Source organism: Nomascus leucogenys, chromosome 8, assembly GCF_006542625.1.
Source record: "Nomascus leucogenys isolate Asia chromosome 8, Asia_NLE_v1, whole genome shotgun sequence".
NCBI classification, from domain to species: Eukaryota; Metazoa; Chordata; class Mammalia; order Primates; family Hylobatidae; genus Nomascus; species Nomascus leucogenys.
Window position 1 is genome coordinate 63,986,628 of NC_044388.1, and position 21,610 is coordinate 64,008,237.

At 40.5% G+C, this 21,610-nt stretch overlaps 2 protein-coding genes across 2 annotated transcripts in view; one reads left to right on the forward strand and one right to left on the reverse strand.

Annotated features, from left to right (window-relative positions):
• Window positions 1–21,610, reverse strand: part of DTNBP1 (dystrobrevin binding protein 1) — a 145,030-nt gene that overhangs the window by 19,094 nt on the left and 104,326 nt on the right. The gene's annotated exons all lie outside the window — the stretch shown is intronic.
• Window positions 16,838–20,026, forward strand: LOC115836349 (histone-lysine N-methyltransferase SETMAR-like). The gene is made up of 2 exons (XM_030817344.1): window positions 16,838–17,622; window positions 18,856–20,026. The coding sequence occupies exons 1-2, from the start codon at window positions 17,347–17,349 to the stop codon at window positions 18,919–18,921; spliced, it is 342 nt and encodes a 113-aa protein (XP_030673204.1). The 5' UTR covers window positions 16,838–17,346; the 3' UTR covers window positions 18,922–20,026.

Sequence of the window (21,610 nt, forward strand, 5' to 3'; positions counted from 1 at the left end):
AGGTAATAAATACAATGAGGTGTTAATGACCGAAAAAGGCCCCCAAACCTCTGGGAGTCATGTATAGAAAACTAGGGTAAGCCTCTCTGTTAAGAGTTCAAAATGTTAAAAGACAAACAGTAACACTTACTAAATATGAATTGAGAAAAATTCTAGTAATCTCTACATTAAAGATTAAGAGCATTGTTCATTCAAGATAAATAAGACTAAGAATAAACTTTAAAAACTAACTTCGGCTGGGCGCGGTGGCTCACGCCTGTAATCCCAGCACTTTGGGAGGCCGAGGCGGGTGGATCACGAGGTCAGGAGATCGAGACCATCCTGGCTAACACGGTGAAACCCCGTCTCTACTAAAAATACAAAAAAACAAATTAGCCGGGCGTCGTGGCGGGCGCTTGTAGTCCCAGCTACTCGGGAGGCTGAGGCAGGAGAATGGCGTGAACCCGGGAGGAGGAGCTTGCAGTGAGCCGAGATCCCGCCACTGCACTCCAGCCTGGGCGACAGAGCGAGACTCCGTATCAAAAAAAAAAAAAAAAAAACTAACTTCAATATTTACAATTCAGGTATTTTTATATTGAGTTAGGAAATATGAGTATTGTGATATTAAAATACATGTGACATGATCAAGAGAGAACTGTGAAATCTCTGTAAGTCTCTAAACAATTTTCTGAATACAAATAAACATCTCTTCAAACTGTTTTTTGATAAAAACAATTGCCAACAGTCTGTCAAATTACATAACCACTAGAAGACATTAAATTCTGTCAATGTGACAGATTTTAAAAATTGGGACCTATGATTTTTTTTTTTTTTTTTTTTTTTTTTAAGACGGAATCTCACTCTGTCACCAGGCTGGAGTGCAGTGGTGCGATCTCGGCTCACTGCAATCTCCGCCTCCCTGGTTCAAGCCATTCTTCTGCCTCAGCCTCCTGAGTAGCTGGGATTGCAGGCACACGCCACCACACCCAGCTAATTTTTGTATTTTTAGTAGAGACAGGGTTTCACATTGTTTGACAGGATGGTCTCGATCTCCTGACCTTTTGATCCACCTGCCTAGGCCTCCCAAAGTGCTAGGATTACAGGTGTGAGCCACTGTGCCTGGCCAAATTTTTTATGCTTCTAATTATTTGCATTTTTTTTTCTTTTGAGACAGAGTCTCACTCTATTGCCCAGGCTGGAGTGCAATGGCATGATCTTGGCTCACTGCAACCTCCACCTCCTGGGTTTAAGCGATTCTTGTGTCAGCCTCCCGAGTAGCTGAGACTACAGATGTGCACAACCACACCTGGCTCGTTTTTGTATTTTTAGTGGAGACAGCGTTTCACCATGTTGGCCAGGCTGGTCTCGAACTTCTGACCTCGGGTGATCCGCCTACCTTAGTCTCCCAAAGTGCTGGGATCACAGGCATGAGACACCGTGCCTGGCCTATTTGCATTTATTTAATAGGGTATTTTTGATGCATGAACTATGTACATTGAGGAAAATTTTTAGCCATAAAAAATTATTTATTCCACAAATAATAGGGTGAAAGTCCCTTTGTAGTCCCCATAAATAGATGACTACAACTAGCACATTTTGGTGTATACCCATCAGGGATTTCCCCCCCATTAGGATGACTATATGAAATTGGAATACTCAATTTTTAAAGCTTTTTACTTTGAAATAATTATAGGTTCATAGGATGTTATCTAGAAATGTACATCCTGAATGTCCCTCAGTGCTAACATCTTACATAATTCTGGTATAAGGTCAAAACCCAACAATTGACATGGGTACAATCCACAAAGCTTATTCAGATTTCACCAGTCACACATGCACTGTGTGTGCATACAGATGCGCATACAGCTCCATGCAGTCTTATCACATGCATAGCCTTTGTAGCACCACATCAACATAGTACCACCACAAGACTCCCTCAGGTTCCCTTTGTAGGATAAATTCCTCTTCAAAGTTTAGCCTGTTAACTTCCTTTAAAATTCAAGAGGGAAAAAAACTGTTAAATACAATAAGTTCTGAGTTCTTCTTCAAAGAACCAATATGTCAGTATGTTCAGCTTCCCTGTTCTTTGTTCTCCATTTTAAAGTTTAACTTCCTCATTCTTTACTCTCCTTGCTCCTAGTTTCAGTAAATGACCCCCTCCTAGCCTCTGTCACCTGTTCTGTCCTTAGGCATCCTTAGTCACCTGTTCTGTAACTGTCCCTTCCGCCAAAACTACTCACCCTGCCACTCCGGCTCATACCCTTACTATCTTTAAAAGAGCCAATTGGAATTAGCTTAGACTGTGCGGTCCAACCCTAGCCAATAGGGGAAAGACACAGCAGTAGGAGCTAGCAGCATTAGGAAGAAGACCCCTTCCCCTTCCTTGTCTGGTGTGCTCTCACCATTGTTCCATCCACAAGAGGCACCCTTCTATAGAAGTAAATTGCCTTGCTGAGAAAACTTTTGCCTGAGTGTCATTTTCACTTGGTGACACCAAGCATTTACTTCCAACACCTTTTATAACCATGCTCTCCCTCTCCAAACACTCAGCTGGACTCCAAATCTATAATTATGTTATTTCGTATGTTATGTAATTGGAATCATGTACTATATATCCTTCTGAGACTCGCTTTTTTCACTCCGCATAATTGCCTTGGGGTTTCTCCAAGCTACAGCACATAATAATCTGTTCCCTTTTATTACTGAGTAGAATTTCATGGTATGGATGTACCACAGTTTGTTTAACCATTCATCCACTGAATGGCTGTTTCCAACTTTTGGCTATTATGAATAAAGCTGTCATGAACATTTGTGTATGAGTTCCTACATGAAAATAAGTCATTTCTCTTGCATAAATGCCCAAGAGTGCAACTGCTGGGTCATATGGTAAGTTCATTTTTCGGTTTTGAAAGGAACTGCCAAACTCTTTTCCAGAGTAGCTATTCCATTTTACATCCCCATCATCACTGTGTGAGTCAGCTAGTTTCTCTGCATCTTTGCCAGCATTTGCTGGGACTTACTAATTGTAACACAGGTTGAGTATCCCTGCACTGAAATCTGAAGCTTTTTGAGCACCTACCTGATTCTAACAGGAAATGCTCATGGGAACATTTAAGATATCCGTTTTTTGTTTTAGCCATGCTCAACCAGTAAGTGCATACTGCAAATATTCCAAAATCGGAAAAAATCCAAAACCTGCAACACTTCTAGTCCCAGGTATTTCAGATAAGGGATATGTAATCTGTACAGACTGTTTCCTTTTCTCCTTTATCCAGAATGTGGATGCCTGTCAGAAATAAGTTTCAGCTTCCTTTTAAATATTTTCAATAATTGTTGTTTCCAAAGGTACTTTTAGTTCCCTGAGCTTAGTAAAATATATTTTAGAAAAATTTTGTTCAGAAACTGAGGACTTGTTAGATAATGACAATATACACAATATTTCCTTGCAGTTTTAAAAACCACTTTTCCTGTACTGTTACCATTTAACAGTTACATTTTTTCTTACCTCAGTTTTCAAATAAGGTATACACAACAATTTTTAAAGTCTCCCAATCTCCTTCCCCCACTTTAACAAATGAATACAAATTTTCTCAGGCTAGATTAAAAAAAAAGACCTGTAAAAGTATTTTCCTGGCATTGGTTTTCTTTATACATGAATTTTTAAGGTATCAACTTCTGTGACCTGTGTTTCTACAGTTTTAAAAAGTTTTATATCCAGCCTTCATCAATAATTAGTTTTCAACACAGACATAATTATTTTATACCATACATTATTTCTGTGAGTATTCTAAAGTATTATAGAACATTATTCCTCAAAAATTGGCATTTGGAAAAACAATTCTGTGAGTGCTAAAGTTAACACACGTTTTCAAAGAAAGTTAAATGACTTTACAGAGCTTTTCTTAACCCTTGCTCCAACACAGCACACACACATACCCCTTACACACATTAATCAGGTACTATACTTTTATCTTTTACATGCAACTAAGAAAAGATGATCCTTACCTAAAACACAGTAGTTGGGAATAATGGCAGTTTTTTTTTGCAGAGTCAGAATAAATAACTTACACAGCAAAAACTCATGGCAACTACTGAGTTGATCACCAAATTAGGTCTTTAGGAGCAGCTGTGTCTTTAGGTCTTTAGAAGTGCTGTTTCCTAAAACCATGCTGCAGGAAACACTATTCTAGTATTCTGGAACACTTTTCGAATTCCTGTCAATTACCTTAAGGAAATGACCACTATCTAGAGTATTAGCAAAATGAACACTGCAGGAACAAGATGTGTATGAGGCTTGTCAGAAATAGTTAAGACAGAACGCTCAACAATACCTTAGCTTTTATGGGAAGGGCAAGGCAGTTTAGAAGACGGGGGTCTGACTGCAGGGCCAGCTCAGGCAGGCGGGTGTCAGCACACCACTCACCTCTCACCATGCACCCTGGAGGCCTCAGATTTCCCATTGGCAGGAGGGTGGAGCTGGCTGAATATGGATCGGAAGGTCACCTCCAGTTCTTTTTTTTTTGAGACAGAGTCTTGCTCCATCGCCCAGGCTGGAGTGCAATGGCACGATCTCGGCTCGCTGCAACCTCCGCCTCCAGGGTTCAAACAATTCTACCTCAGCCTCCTGAGTAGCTGGGATTACAGGCGCATACCACCACGCCCGGCTACTTTTTGTATTTTTAGTAGAGATGGGGTTTCATCATGTTGGTCAGGCTGGTCTCAAACTCCTGACCTCGTGATCCGCCTGCCTTGGCCTCCCAAAGTGCTGGGATTACAGGCGTGAGCCACCTTGCCTGGCCCCACCTCCAGTTCTTAAATGCTAAGAATCTATTTTTATTTACTTCTGATTGAAGCAGGAAAGGGTAATCCCAAAGCCTGCCTTGTTTTTAGCAAAATTATATAAATATCAGATTAGCATTAAGGAATTTAAGACCTTTTGAGTTAGACAATGACATTTCAAGAATATAAGATTTAATTATTAACAAAAACCTGAAGGTATTTTTACATTCATTTTCCTGGCCATTTGACTGATCGAAGAATGATAAGAACCAGAAATCGTAAGATAAATGGATCAGTGAGAAATGCACTTAATCATAAATTATTACCCTTATTCAAATTCACAGGCTCAGACTAGGAGGTTAAGGGTAGGGTGTGGTGGCCTCTGCAATGAGTACAGGTAGCACCAAGACTGCTGCTTCCTGTAGGAGATCGACAAATACCTACATGGATGAGTCGCAGTTCGAAGGAATGGTTCAACGCCATTTGAAAATGCTATTCAGTGATATGTTGACAAAGATGCTTTTTACAGAAACAGTATGTTAAAATGCCACATGAAATAGCAAGAGTGTTGGTTTTTCTTTTTTTTTTTTTGGTAAGACTAAAAAGAACTTCAGTCTAGAAGCTTTGTGTTATGGATATTTAGACAAAAGCCCAATTTCTAGAATTTTCAAGCCACATGTGACATGTTCCTGAATTTTAACTATGGAATTGGCCTACTTATTAACAATTTGAGGGGAAAAAATGGAAGAAGTTTAGATCACTACAGGAATCTTTTCAAAATCAAAGGCTTTTTTTAAAACGCTGCATAAAAGACTTTAGAAAAAGTAGCATAAACCAACTGCCAGCGTCTGTGAGTGAAAATTATTTATTAAAGAGTCCATTCAAAAGGGTTGTAGAGACAGAAAACCAGTGGTTCTCCACATTTGGCAGCATCAAAATCACCTACAGGACTGGTGAACAGAGATTCCTGGACCCAATGCCCAGAATCTGAATCAGTAATCCATTTGGGCCAAAGATTTGCATTTCTAACCAAACCCCAGGTAATGCTGATGCTGCTTGAGAACCACTGCTCTAGATGAACTACATCCGTGCAACCAATGCATTACTTCATTTACATTTTGACTTTGTATAAATATTTATACAATGGGAAACATAGACGAAGCGGCTGGTACAATCCATAGAAATGACAGAAATGTTATCTCCTTAACTCTTGAAAATATCTGTGAAATTATCCAAAATGGAAGAGCTCCAGCAGCAACCAAAATGCATAATCACAGACAAGAATTGCCTGTTGTCAACCTTATCGGTGACAATAACGGATAAGCCCCGTAAGGCAGGCTTCCCTCCTTAGCAACTCTGTGCCGTAAGGCAGGCTTCCCTCCTTAGCAACTCTGTGCCGTTCTGTGGAATCCATTACCAGTCCCTGTGCTTGGTGGCTTCCACACAGAAGGAGGCAAGATCCCCTGTGACCAGATCTGTGCTTTGTCCTGAACTCCAGATATAACAGAGTGGCTTCTCATCCTCTCCATTTTCAGAGACAACATACAGAAGTTTTCAAGCCATCTGCATTCAATTTTCCCATAAACAATATAAACTTATATTTGTATTCAAAGCTAATAGACAAAACTCTGGCAAATAAAAATTTTAGAGAAGAAAAAATACATACAAGCAAAGTGAGATGTGAGAAAGTGAATATGGCAACAAATGCTGAAGAGATGCAAAATCAATGTTAACCATAAATTTCTATTAATCGAGACTCTCAGACTCCAACAGTATAACAAAGCTAATCACAATGATAACCTAAGGTATTCAAAGATTTTAAGAGATTTCTGAATCATTAAAACATTTTATAGTATATTCTAACTGCTTTGAAAATTGGTCATCTTTGACAGACTGGTAAATATCAACAGATAAAAGGTTTGAATTAACCAAAAACTTCCCAACCTTGATAACCTGGTATGCTTGTTATTCAACATAAATAATCACACATTTAAAAAGTTTTAAAAGAGTTCTACCTGCTATGGATTCATGGCCGTTCAACACAATCTATGTGTTAAAACAGATCACACCCAGGATTCAGGTCAGCATTTGCTATTCTTAATCTCTAAGCTTAAACACACACACACACACACACACACACACACAATTCTTCCCATGTATAACACAACATTTGGAAGGAAGGAAGGACGTTTTTTGCCAACAGAAAACTCTTAAGAACACAAAAACCAAAAGCATCCCCTTGTTTCTAACATTTTGATTTCGGTATATAAATGATGTTGATGGAATTTTCTCAGTAAGACAATTGTCATTTCTATGGTTATAGTGATTTAAATTGGCTGCTATCTTACAAAAGAATCTTGAGAAATATCTAAAAACTAAACTCATATAAAGAAATTTTGACATAGAGGAAAAAAAGGCAGTTAATATATCAGCACATCTAAACATAAGGCAATGTTAATTTAAAAAACAAAAACCAAAACCTGTTGAATAGTGATTGAACATAATATTAAAATCTATGGTTTGGGTTTTGTTATTTTAATCATGAGAGAAAAATCCTTCAGATGTAAAATTTAAGCTTTCATTAATTATTAAAAATGTATATTTTTCTATCTTATTCATTCAAGAATAAGCAACCACTTGACAAATGTGGACTAATTTTGACAGTAACCCCTAACTACCAGAATGGAGAAATACACAAGCTTCAGTTGTCTTCTCATGAGCCAGATCGCAAATAAAATGCAGTTGCAAGTAACATCACCTACAATTTTGTTTAACTCTAAAGATCTGAGGGTCTCTAATTTGAGCATTACAATCAGAAAAACAAAGCTGATTTTCTTCTTTTTAAAGGGAACCCGAGAACGGGCACGGTGGCTCATGCCTGTAATCCCAGCACTTTGGAAGGCCGAGGCAGGCAGATCACAAGGTCAGCAGTTCGAGACCAGCCTGGCCAACATGGTGAAACCCCGTCTACTAAAAATACAAAAATAAGCCAGGCGTGGTGGCGGGTGCCTGTAATCCCAGCTACTCGGGAGGCTGAGACAGGAGAATCGCTTGAACCCAGGAGGCAGAGGTTGCAGTGAGCCGAGACCGCACCATTGCACTCCAGCCTGGGCAACAGAGCAAGACTTCATCTCAGGAAAAAAAAAAAAAGGGGCGGGGGGGGGGAACCGAAATATCACAATCCAGAAACAGGCTGGATGTGGGTGGCAGGTGCAGTGGATGTGGTGTCCTGGAAGCTGCCCTTTCTGTCAGCCCTCCTCACCACCTCTGGCACCCTGCAGCAATGCTGGGCCTCCCCTCTTGAGGCTCATTTTCCTGTCCTCACTAGGTTGCATTTTTCTAGCATTTTATACTAAGCTAGCTGTCGACCAAACCCAAGCCTTGTGAAAAGTTTTAACAAGAGAAGATCCTTTCAACTCTTCAGAGCCAAGATTCAGTATTTTTAGGTTTAGTGTTTCCCAGGGACATTTGCATTTTCATAGGACACTACAGAATCTGAACGGCCTTTGAAGCTCAAGGAAAAAAGCTACAGCAAGGAATCACTTTCAATCTTTTTGGGCAGGGCTCTTGCCCCTTGACCCAAGCCATACCACCACCAGAGCTAGATCCTGACTACGCCAATCCCACCTCACTTCAAGAACTTCCTGTCCAAAGGTGAAGGAACCTGACTACTGATACCTGCAGCTCCCCACCATCCATCAGTGTAGCTCCAGGAAATCAAAATTGGGTTTAAAATGTACCATTAGTGTAATGATTATCAACATTAATTAGAATTCAGATGCTAGATTTCCTTGGATTTTGAATATCACTGAAGAACACTTAAAAATGTTCAAAACAATCACCTTTAGAGATGTTTCCACTCATACTGCCTTGATTTCAAATTAAGTAGACCAAAAATTCTAATCTAGGACGAGTCTCAAACCTTTTCAAGTTTAAGAATGGGTGTACTGTTTTTGGCAATTTATGAGAAAGTATGTGACAACAAAAATCTGTTATGAATTCAGTAGCACTTTACATAGCTTTGAATTTTGTTTCCCACAACATTTACATATATTTCAAATAAAATACTGCATATACTTGCAATACAAAATATTTATCCAAAGCTCAACATGCTTGTGAGTTCAAAGGCCTCTTGTTATAAATATCCTCATGCCACCAGTTGGAAATATCCTGCCTCTAAAAGGTTCAGTGACAGCCAAATCTCAGCATGCTTGAAAGCTGATCATATCTGCTGGAAACCTCATTATTTCCAGAAAATATTTTCAAAATGGGGACGTATCACTTTCAATTATAAGCTGTTGAAGGCTTATGAATAAGTGACTTATGAATAAATCAGTATTATGAATAGCTGCCTTGGTCCCCTCCCTCCTTCCACCAGGAGTCCTTCACTGCCAGCTAATGAGATGGGGATGAGAGGCAGATTCTGCCCCTCCCAGGCAGGCTGGTGTTGCAGCCCACAGGGATGATGGAAGATGGACGTGGAGAAGTTCCTGAGTCCACAAGCTGAGGAAGATGCTGCATGAGGAAGGTCGGAGCAGGGGAGCTATCAATGTGGGGGCAGCATGCTGAGTCATCTGAATTTTGTCACCTTTCTTGAGATTTCACCAATTAGAGATTCAGGGGGCTCTGAGAAAACTAACATTCAAAGCTTAACATGAATTAGTTTATCAGGACCTCTCCCTTACTGCTTCTATAAGATTAACTGCTCTATAGATGAAGGGGTAAATGAGCAGAAAGAGAGGTGATGTGAAAAAAAAAATGCAGCAGCTGGGAGACAGGACAGCCCTGCTTGGGGCCCTCAGCAGGAGCTTTTGGCAAACCTGAAGGTATCAATGCCTTGGGACAAGGATGTGCAAAAGACAAGTATGAGATGCTGAAGATGTGCTACTTCTGATTCAAAATAGTGTTCAGAGATTTTACCCCTCGCTCTTCCTGTTTTCTACTGGCTACAACTACCTTACGCTCAGTAAAGACGTATAAGAATAGCTTTGCAATGAAACTGCTATTCAGGAAGTATCCCTAGGAAGCCACTTTCCCAGCTGCAGAAGAAGGACACACAGCCAACACCTGATGGTTCTCCAAAGAAGCCATGCGCCGACTTGTAACTGCCTTTACCCTTTGCTCAGACGCCTGCACTCAGCCAACTTCCACTCACCCTCCACATCTCAGCTCGACTGCCCCCTTCTCTGACAGGCCAGGGAGACCCAGGCTCTCTTTCCTCCATGCTCCCACATAGCTGGTACCTCTCCATTGCTACCACACACTTGCCCCCTATAGTTCCACTGGATGCCACGTTCCTCGAGGGCAAGCACTGTGTCTTTCAACATGGAAGCTTTAGTGCCTGTCATGGAGTTGGCACTCGGCAACGATCTGATGAAGGTACTGGTAGCAATAACTAAATGGGGACTGCACAGTAAACGCCAGATATCAGGAGCAGCCTCACAAATACACAGGAGTAGGCCTTCAACTGGCTGCTTGATTGCAAAGCCACAGCCAGCAGTCACAGCAGGCCAGACGTTTGAGGTGCAGTGATGCAGAAGATAAACAGCACACAGCTCAGGAAACAGCGGCACAGCTGACAGGAAACACCAGCATGCCATTCCATGGGCTGGGCTGGAAACAAACAAGTACAATCCTCATGGCTAAAAGTGGGAGCAGGAAGTGGCTACAAGGGGCTCTCAGGAACAGGCAATGGACAATGACATCAGACTGGTGCATGGAATCAGTGCAGGAGGTATCCAAAAACACCCGCACTTAAGATTCAGTTCAATAAAAAGTGACGTTACCCAAGGGCTATGGAAAAGCTGGCCAGGAAATCTGTAATGCATTAAAAATAGCATGCCAAAAATAAATCACATCCAAATGATCAATAAAATACACCCTCTGAACTCCTCCCCCAAATTCATACTCACAAAATGATGCCATGAACCTTTCTTTGGGGTTGACCACACCTGAAAGTAGGCAGAGAAGCTGAAGGAATATTGAGGGTTTATTTAGAATAGCACACAACCTATAAGCTGATATTATTCATTCAATGAAAGGTTTAACACATCCAAGATATTACAGGATTCCCTTACATGTACCCAATTAGTATGACAGCACAGCTGGGTGCAGTGGTTCATTCCTGTAATCCCAGCACTTTGGGAGGTCAAAGCAGGAGGACTGTTTGAGGCCAGGAGTTCAAGACCAGCCTGGCCAACATAGCGAGACCTCCTTTCTCTATTTTCTTAAAAAAATGACAGCAATTCATATACAAGAAGCCTATTATTTTGTAAGAAAAGTGTATCTTATAAACTGAGCTAACATTCCGAAAATAAGACCCATATTGTTTTGAAAACTGTGATGTGATAATGTCCTTTTCATGAACTCTCCTGATAACATATGTTGATAATCCTTAGGATGAAGATTTGCCCATCAATTCAATACACAGAAATAAATTATTTTCATGGAATACTTTGAGGTCTTCTATGCTCTAAGCACAAAGTAGGAACTCAAAAGTGACTGTGAAATGAGTGAAAAATGATTAATTAAAAAAATAAGAGTAAGAGGGTATAAGATTCAGGAAATATCCCCTTAAGGAAAAAGTTTCATCTAAGCTCAAACAATCATTTTATTTCATTGCTTAGTTTTTTGGTGTACGATAATCAACAGGAGAGGGGAGAAAAATCTAAAAACTCTTGCCAACTTATGAAAAAAGCAGTTTGCCTGAACATCAAGTAAAACAAGTTTATGAGATGGTTTGTAAAGTATCAGGAATATTGCCCTGTTATATTTGCATTTCCTTTGTTTCTCATGAAGGGTTGCAGCCTGCAGGGTGGCCATTCTGACAGGCTGGGAAGCACAGCCTCAGGCCGGAAGCCAGACACAAACACTTTGAGGGAGAGGCAGAGGGAACAGAAATAGCATATAAAAAAGGTCCTGGATGAAAATACAAGATTTTTAGACATTTTAAAACATAAGCTTCATATTATGAAAGATGGTACCATACAAGACAGATATTGTTTTAAATTCAGATAAGATGGAACCATACAGCATTCCAGAGAGATGGTAAATGGTAAGTGACTTGATTAGCATTTTGACATAAACTGTTTTAGGCCTTCCAAAGTCCTTTATCTATCTTTCCTCACATGCAGAGGGACAACTTCATTCTATTCTTCATGTGCAAAGCAGTTCAATGCTCTTGGCAACAAGTGAGTTTTTTTTTTTTTTTGGCCTCAGACAGCTTTGCCATTTCTTATATTTTCTTATAAAAATCCATGTAGGTTCCTTAGATGCAGACCCAGAGCCTGAAAGCTAACTTCTTAAGTCGTTTTCATTTTTCTTTTTTCCTTCCTTTCCTAAGCCTAATTCCTTTTATTTATGATTATGGGTGACAGGGTTCAGGACACAATATCCCAAAATATGGCACTGTGGCATATTAGATACTTGAAGCTGAAAGAATCTGAGAAAACCGTAGAAACAGGAGGATCACTTTCACCTTCCCCTTGCCCTTCTCCCCTGAGGCAGGCATAAAACCTAGGAAGGATCTTCTCATTTTCTCCTGAAGCAGGACATAAGACCCTCATGTGAGAGACGCCAACCCTACACATAGAGAAAAAGAACTCTATCTCAAATAATAAGATGCAGGGACATAGAGAGGAATCTGAACAAACAGAACTTGCTAAGTTCCCCCCCAGTTGACTGCCATTACATCATACTCTTTGTCCAGTCATATTTCTACACAGCTGTCCACTCTTCATCAAGCCTAGCATGAAAATACATCAAGTTTCTGTTGCTTTGGGTCTTCATTTCTGAAGGCTCCCATGTCACATAAAACTTATATTAAATTTGTATGCTTTTTTCTTCTTATTATTATTATTTGAGACAGAGTCTCACTATGTTGCCTAGGCTGGTCTTGAACTCTTGGGCTCAAGTGATCCTCCAGCCCCTGCCTCCCAAGTAGCTGGAGTTACAGGTGCATACCACTATGCCCAATGGCTTTTTTTCTTATTAATCTGTCTTTTGTTATAGGGGTCTTAACCATGAACCTAGGATGGGTGAGGGAAAGATATTTTTCCTCCTGTCAACTGAAGAATGAGGTTCATAAATCTGGAAAGAAGAGCTTTATTTCTCAAGAAGGGTTGCAGCCTGTAGGGTAGCCATTCTGACAAGGTGGGAAGCACAGCCTCAGGCCAGAAGCCAGACACAAACACTTTGAGGGAGGGGCAGAGGGAACAGAAATTGATGCTAAGCAGGGTGGCCAAATGTACATATTCAATAAGCTGTAGGAGGAGTCATGAATATTTATGAAAGGAGAAAGGTGCACACGTGCAATGGAGCTTCATGCTCCTTTATGGGATTGATGTACAAAAAAATGGTGGCATTAGCAAGATCCAAGGGTGGATTGCTGCCCTCTGATGTCAAAAGGTAAAGAAGACCAGAAAACCCTTGCTGTGCAGTCTCTGTAGACTGGCCCGAACCATTCCGTGGTCAGTGGTCTCTTATGGGAAAAAATGCTGGTCAGTTGTGTGAAAACCGCAAAAGGGAGAAGCAGTGTCTGGTGGTTGGTTGAAATCAGCAGTGGAGTCTTTTGAAAGGGCTGTTTGCTCCTTAGCCCTTGGGTGAGAAAGCCTAATCGTGGTTAGCCAGGGACGGGGGCATATAAGAGGCATGTCTGACCACCTATCCCATCATGGCTGTGAACTCAGTTTTCAAGGTTACTCTGGGTCCCCTTGGCTAAGAGGAGATCTGTTCAGTCAGTTACGGGGCTTAGGATTTTATCTTTATTTCTCACTCCCCTACATAAATACGCACACGAGATAAAACATTCTCCTCTTTCCTGGAATCTCTTAATTTTGATGGTCAAAAGCTATATTTACCATTTAGGATGTTAAGAATCTAAAATGATCCAGCAATATTGTCAAAGGCATTAGAACCAGAGCAACTCCGTCTTGAATAGAGGCTGGGTAAAAGGAGGCTCAGGCCTCCTGGGCTGCATTCCCAGGATGGTTAGGCATTCTTAGTCACAGAATGAGATAGGAAGTCAGCAGGACTGTTATCACAAGATACAGGTAATGAAGACCCTGCTGATAAAACAGGATGAAGCCGGCCAAAACCCACCAAATCCAAGATGGGGATGAAAGTGACCTCTGGTTGTCCTCACTGCTCATTATACACTAGTTATAATGCATTAGCATGCTGAAAGATACTCCCACCAATGCTATGACAGTTTACAAATGCTACGGCTATGTCCAGAAGTTACTCTACATGGTCTAAAAAGGGGAAGAACCCTCAGTTCCAGGAATCCCCACCCCTTTCCCAAAAAACTCATAAATAATCTACCCCTTGTTTAGCATATGACCAAGAAATAACCATAAAAATAACCAACCAGTAGACCTTGGGGCTGCTCTGTGGAGTAGCTTTTGTTTCTCCTCTAATAAACTTGCATTCACTTGATTCTCTGAATTTGCCTTCATTCTTGAACAAGATCCAAGAACCCTCTCTTGGGGTCTGGATTGGGACCCATTTCCAGTAACATCTTCCTGGCAAACCACCAAGGGACAACACTGGAGAAACCCCGACCCAAAAGAATAGACTGCAGCACTAATTGGCCAACTTTGTGTAAGCAGTGGGGGATTCTGTCCAGGGTAAAGAACAGAATTGGGTTAAAGGCCCAACTTAACAGGGTTAGAATCCTTCCTAAGAAATAGGGGGTTAAAGGTCTTTGGGTTAATCCCTGGGGTTAAAAAATGCCCAATTTAGCAGGGTTAGAGTCCCTCCTAAGAAATAAGGAGTTAAAAAAATCTTTTTTTTTTTGAGACGGAGTTTTGCTCTTGTTGCCCAGGCTGGAGTGCAGTGTCACAGTCTTAGCTCACTGCAACCTCCACCTCCTGGGTTCAAGCGATTCTCCTGCCTCAGCCTCCTGAGTAGCTGGGATTACAGCCATGCGCCACCAAGCCTGGCTAATTTTTGTATTTTTAGTAGAGACGGGGTTTCACCATGTTGGCCAGGCTGGTATTGAACTCCTGACCTCGTGATCCGCCTGCCTCGACCTTCCAAAGTGCTGGGATTACAGGCGTGAGCCACTGCACCTGGCCTAAAAGTCTTTGGATTAACTTGCCTTGTGCTCTTTGCTGTTGGCTGTGGGTGACAGAATTGGGCATGTACAGAAGCACATGGGACATGGGGAGCTTTTTCTTCTCAAAGGAGAAACTTAAGAGCTGATGAAGATGCTGGAGAACAAGATCCGTTTGTGGCTGACAAGCAGCCACCTGAACTTTTGATTCAGTGTCACTGCACTGGGTGGGTCTTTCCCTGGCCTTCCTGAGCTCCTTGCCTGCCCAGCCCCAATTCCGGCAATGCTACTTTCCCTTCTCTCCTTCCCTTCCCTTCTCTCTCTCTCTTGCATCCCTTCTCTCCTTCCCTTCCCTTCTCTCTCTCTCTTGCACCCTTTTCCCTTTCCTATCTTTTCTGTCACTCAGGGCGACTGTCCTCTCTTCCATCCTGCCCAGGGACCACATGTTGAAACTCCCGGTCAGAGGTCATTCCATCCCACTTTGAATGGATTAAATGCTTTAAGGTCATAAACTGCTTCTTTGACTTGAAAATTGTTCAACTTGACTGCTTTGGAGCCATTAGATTCTAGATAAGGCCTGGGGACCTGTGGAGTTGGCCATACCCCTTGGGTATGCTGGAAAGCATCAGACCTTGTCTGCACTTCTGTCTGGTGTCCTAGGCTTCACACCTGGTACTTATCAGGATTTTTACCAAAAATAAAAGTTGCTAAGAGTTAATACTGTAACATACGTAACTGAGACTACTTGATAAACAGTTTTACACGTAAGGTGTGTTAAAAGTAGAATGTGTTTTTGGTAAAATACTATAAGAAGGCATGGGGATGGGGTTTTTTTTTTTTTTTTTTTTTTTTTTTTTTTTTTTTTTTTTTTTTTTTTTTTTTTTTGCCTGCTTTAGAAGGTTAAAGGATTGTTTTAAGTTAGGTATGATAAAGCTGAAGGTTTGAGCAAATTGTGAAAGGTTTGTGAAAGACTAATCTTGTAAAAGAAATTCTATGTGTAAACACATTGGCTAAAGTTAAAGGGGTAATATTCAGTTTTTACATAAATTGAATATTGAAATAAAAGCACTGCAGGGTTTTCTTAGAATATTAATCTTTTATTTAACAGAAAATTTTAACAGTTTATAAAAGGTTTACGGGAATCTTACCTTATGGTCAAACTGATTTTTGTTTGCCTAAGCTACAAAAAAGAGGCAGGAAAAAAGAGATTGTTTGGAAAGCTAAGTTCTCCTGTATTAACAGGTAAAGGTTTTTGTCTTTTTAAAATCTTTATCATTTTGGCTAAATGACTTATTGTGACCTAGGATTCTATTTTATAATATCAAATGTTTTAAACCTTTGATATTTGACAAACTTTCCAAAGTAAAATTATAAATTATGTCTTTTTCTTAATTAATCTTTTAGATATCAGTCCCCTAAAGTAAAAAATGATATATTTGGCTTATTTGGTATATTAAAATCATACAGGAAGCGTTGTTAAATATGAAATTGTGTTTGGCTTTCTTTGGGTTGTATCTGTATAAATATATTATTGGTATGTGTTCCAAAAATGCTGGAAACACCTATAATTTTGATATGACTTAGTGAACGTTATCAGTAATTATATTATGTTAAATTATTGTATACCACAGAAGCAACCAAATTTCCTTGTCAATTGCATCTTTGATTATGGCTGCCCAAAGACATCTTGTCATCCACAATTGTCTTGTTTTGATCCTCTTCAAAAGATGGTTTATAATCAACTATAAGATTCTGATGAGTACTCTTTTTTTTTTTTTTTGAGACGGAGTCTCTGTCTCCAGGCTGGAGTGCAGTGGCGTGATCTCAGCTCACTGCAACCTCTGCCTCCCAGGTTCAAGCGATTCTCCTGCCTCAGCCTCCCAAGTATCTGGGACTACAGGCACATGCCACCACACTCAGCTAATTTTTGTATTTTTAGTAGAGACGGGGTTTCAGTGTTGGCCAGGCTGGTCTTGAACTCCTGACCTCAGGTGATCCACCCGCCTAAGCCTCCCAAAGTGCTGGGATTACAGGTATGAGCCAACATGCCCGGCCTCTGATGAGTACTCTTAAATGCAGGTCTGTGATAACTTTGAAAAGTATGCCAATAAAATAGGAAAGAACTTCCAACACTCTCTTGAAAAACTAATGTATTCATAAATATTGAGCAAAACGGGAATTGCATAAACTGAATAAAAGACTGAAATAATCGGTTTATGACTTTCTGCTTAAAATGTTGCCCATCCTTTCTGTTTTGTTTTTCAGAGTGAAGAAAATTTTTCTTTTGAGCTATTTACAGTTTTTATTAGGTTGATGCAAAAGTAATTTCGGTTTTACACTGCTGGAATTTGCTGTTTGATATTGCAGTACATTCTTAAATAAATGTGGTTATGTTATAGGTCATTTCAATGGGCATTTCTCGCTTTATGTGTTTTTGCTAATGACTTACTACTTGCTGTTTATCTTTATTTTAGACTATGGAAATGACATTAGACAAAAAGCAAATTTGAGCGATTTTCTTATTCAAGTTCGAAATGGGTCATAAAGCAGTGGGGACAACTCGCAACATCAACAATGCATTTGGCCCAGGAACTGCTAATGAACTGACAGTGCAATGGTGGTTCAAGAAGTTTTGCAAAGGAGACAAGAGCCTTGAAGATGAGGAGCACAGTGGCCAGCCATCAGAAGTTGACAACGACCAGTTGAAAGCAATCATCAAAGCTGATCCTCTTACAACTACACGAGAAGTTGCGAAAGAGCTCAACATCAACCATTCTGTGGTCATTCAGCATTTGAAGCAAATTGGAAAGGTAAAAAAAGCATGATAAGTGGGTGCCTTATGAACTGAGTGAAAATCAAAAAAATTGTCATTTTGAAGTGTCATCTTCTTTTATCCTAACACAACAACAACAAACCATTTCTCGATCAGATTGTGATGTGTGATGAAAAGTAGATTTTATGCAACAACCGGTGACAACCAGTTCATTGATTAGACTGAGAAGAAGCTCCAAAGCACTTCCCAAAGCCAAATGTGCACCAAAAAAGAGCTCACGGTCACTGTTTGGTGGTCTGCTGCTGGTCTGATGCACTACAGGTTTCTGAATCCCAGCGAAACCATTATATATGAGAAGTATACGCAGCAAATCAATGAGATGCCCAGAAAACTGCAACACCAGCAGCTGGCATTGGTCAATAGAAAGGGCCCAATTCTTCTCCATGACAACGCCCAACTGCACATCACACAATGCCTCAAAAGTTGAATGAATTGGGCTACAGAGTTTTGCCTCATCTGCCATATTCACTTGACCTCTCGCCAACTGACTACCACTTCTTCAGGCATCTCGACAACTTTTTTGCAGGGAAAACACTACCACAACCAGCAGGATGCAGAAAATGCTTCCCAAAAGTCTGTCAAATCCCAAAGCGTGGATTTTTATGCTAGAGGAATAAATAAACGTATTTCTCATTGTCCAAACTGTGTTGATTGTAATGGTTACTATTTTGATTAATAAAAATGTGGGGCCGGGCGCAGTGGCTCACACCTGTAATCCCAGCACTTTGGGAGGCTGAGGCGGGCGGATCACAAGGTCAGGAGATCGAGACCATCCTGGCTAACAGGGGGAAACTCCATCTCTACTAAAAATACAAAAAATTAGCCAGGCATGGTAGTGGGCGCCTGTAGTCCCAGCTACTCAGGATGCTAAGGCAGGAGAATGGTGTGAACCCGGGAGGCGGAGCTTGCAGTGAGCCGAGATCGCGCCACTGCACTCCAGCCTGGGCAACAGAGCAAGACTCCATCTCAGAAACAAACAAACAAACAAAAAAAGTGTTTGAGCCTAGTTATAATGATTTAAAATTCATGGTCTGAAATTGCAACTACTTTTGCACCAATTGGGTAAAGTGTACTCCTGTAAACAAAATTTGAAGCATATTTCTTTCCTCTATCTGATTTCTCCAGAATTTGGAAACTATTTGTATTTGTAATTTATGGCAATATAATTATTTGCATAAGTACAGGAAGAATCTGTTTTCTTTTGTAACAGGGCACAGTTGGAGAAACTGGTTATTTTACCGAGGCTCTGACTGAAATGGCATGCTTTCAAATATAAACAGACTTCTTTAAGGAATCAAAGTTGACTTACAGAGCCAATAAAAGCTCCTTGGGAAAACTGGCCTCATACCTTGTCTACACAAGCCCTGTATAGGGTTCTTGACCTGTGGTAAGTAAAGAATGTCACTTTCTGACAGGCTCAGGAGGTCCAGGTTATCTTGGGACCCTGAGAGAAGGAAACAATTTATCCAACTCACACAGGTATTTGCAAGCACAAACCCCTGGCTGGGCTCAAACCTTTAAAAAGAAGTCTACTCTAAGATTCCTTACAGAAGAAACTTCCATCAAAGCCAACTTAAAAAGAGCCTATACAGCAAAAATTATTCTTGCTGCACTTTATACAAATCATCAGGCCAGGTATAATAAAACTAAAGTTTATTTTGCAAACAAATCAAGCCTATCATGCTTTGTCTTTAGTAAAAATGGGAGACCGGAGAGAGAAAAATTATGTTTCAATAACTATAGTACACCCGTTACTAGAATCTAGTCTTGTCTGTTGTTTTTGAGTTTTTTCCTGCAATTTAGACTGACCCAGCTTATTCCTGTGAACCAACCAGTGACCTCCGGATGCAAGCTCAGAAGAAACAAGAGGGATAGGTAATGTAAAAATCTGGATCAATATTATAATTCTAGGCACATATTAGAATCAGCCACTCCAAGTCAGCTTAGTTCCAACAATTGCCCAGTTCATGGAAAACCTTCTTATTTAGTTTACTTGAGATAATTTTACTTATTTTGCTTTACTTTTGTGGAATATACTGTCATTGTGCTCTTTGTGTAAGAATGCAGAATAAGTTTACTCAATATTTTATTAAATTGAACACTTACTAGTCTTCCAAATATAACCTTTTGTCAGAACTCAAGAGTTATGAATGGCCCTCACCATACAGATGCTTTCTGACCAAGCACCTCTCTACTGTGAATACAAGAGACCCTAACAGTTGGGCGGGAATATCATCACCCCATTCAGCCTAAAGAAGAGAAGATGGATCTTCCTCCCTCTACAACCCTTAGAATTAAAATTTCCTTGTAAAAGGGAAGGAGAAAATATGTCAGAGGTGTTTGAACCACAGCAACTCCATCTTGAATAGGGGCTGGGTAAAATGACCTGCTGGGCTGAATTCTCAGGAGGTTAGGCATTCTTAGTCATAGGATGAGATAGGAGGTTGGCAGAACTGGTATCAGAAGACACAGGTCATGAAGACCCTGTTGATAAAATAGGATGCAGTACAGACGCCAGTCAAAACCCATCAAAACCAGGATGGTGACGAAAGCGACCTCTGGTCATCCTCACTGCTCATTATACATTTATTGTAAAGCATTAGCATGCTAAAAGACACTCCTAGCAGTCCCATGACAGTTTACAAATGCCAGGACTATGTCCAGAAGTTACTCTATATGGTCTGGAAAAGGGAGGATGCCTCAGTTCCAGGAAATCCCAACCCCTTTCCTGGAAAACTCATGAATAATCCACCTCTTGTTTAGCATATGATCAAGAAATGACCATAAAAACAGCCAACCAGCAGTCCTTGGGGCTGCTATGTCTGTGGCGTAGCCATTCTTTGTTTATTTACTTCTCTAATAAACTTGGGTTCACTTTGCTCTATGAACTTGCCTTGAATTCTTTCTTGCACAAGATCCAAGTACCCTCTCTTGGGGTCTGGATCAGGACCCCTTTCTGGTAACAATATCATGTTGTGTTTTTTTCATAACTTATAGCAGCATTTATTTATCTGTTTCTGTATAATCTAAATTGAGAAACCTTTGACTTTCTGTATACTTGAGAAAATTTATAAAAAGAAAATATGTTCATAGGTATCACATGCACAGAATGGAAACACTTAGTAAACAAAATAAATGTTTTAGTTTTCTGAGCAAGACACTTCTCACCATTAGCTTAGAAATCCCAAATGGATGTATGGATAAGTTGATTTCCATTTTTTCCCAAAGTCTTATGGAAGAGGAGGAAAGCAATGAAAATGTTTAAACTGCTGTCTAGGCTATTAAGACTCTCTCTTTCTGGTAAGGAAAACTCAATGAGCAGAACAAAAAAGAGAAGTGTGCTGGGGAATGGAGTAGAAGCCATAGAAACTAGCATAATCACCCTTATTACAATCTCCTAAATTATGCAGGCCATAATCTCTGACCATGCAGTATTACAGGCAGGCAGACTCTCAAATGTCCCTAATACTCTCTATTTGCATAATTCTCCTGGGTCCAAGCTGCCATCGTTTCTCACTAACTGGCCAACAGCCTCCTACCTGGTCACTCCAAATCCATACTGGCCACCTTCCAAGCCGCTTCCACACAGCAGCCAGAGTGATTTTTCTAGAAAGCAAATCTGATCATGTTTCCATTCCTTGTTAAAAGCCTTCCCTGAGACTACTACTGTAGCAAGATTGCTTCACATGGCATGAATGAGTTTCACTGAGAACCAGAAGATGCACTCCACTGCAGCCTTCACAACCTGCTTCTAGCTCTTCAGACTGGCCATAATCCCACCTACACATGCTCTTCCCTCTAGCTGGAATCTCTTCCCTCCCATCTTACCTCCTACTCAGCTTTCAGATCTCAGCTAAAGTACCACTTCCTCACAGAAGAATTTTATGACCTTTCTAATAAAGTGAAACCCAACCTATTACAAAACCTCATTAGAAACTTCTGAAGAAAACAGGAGAAAATCTTCA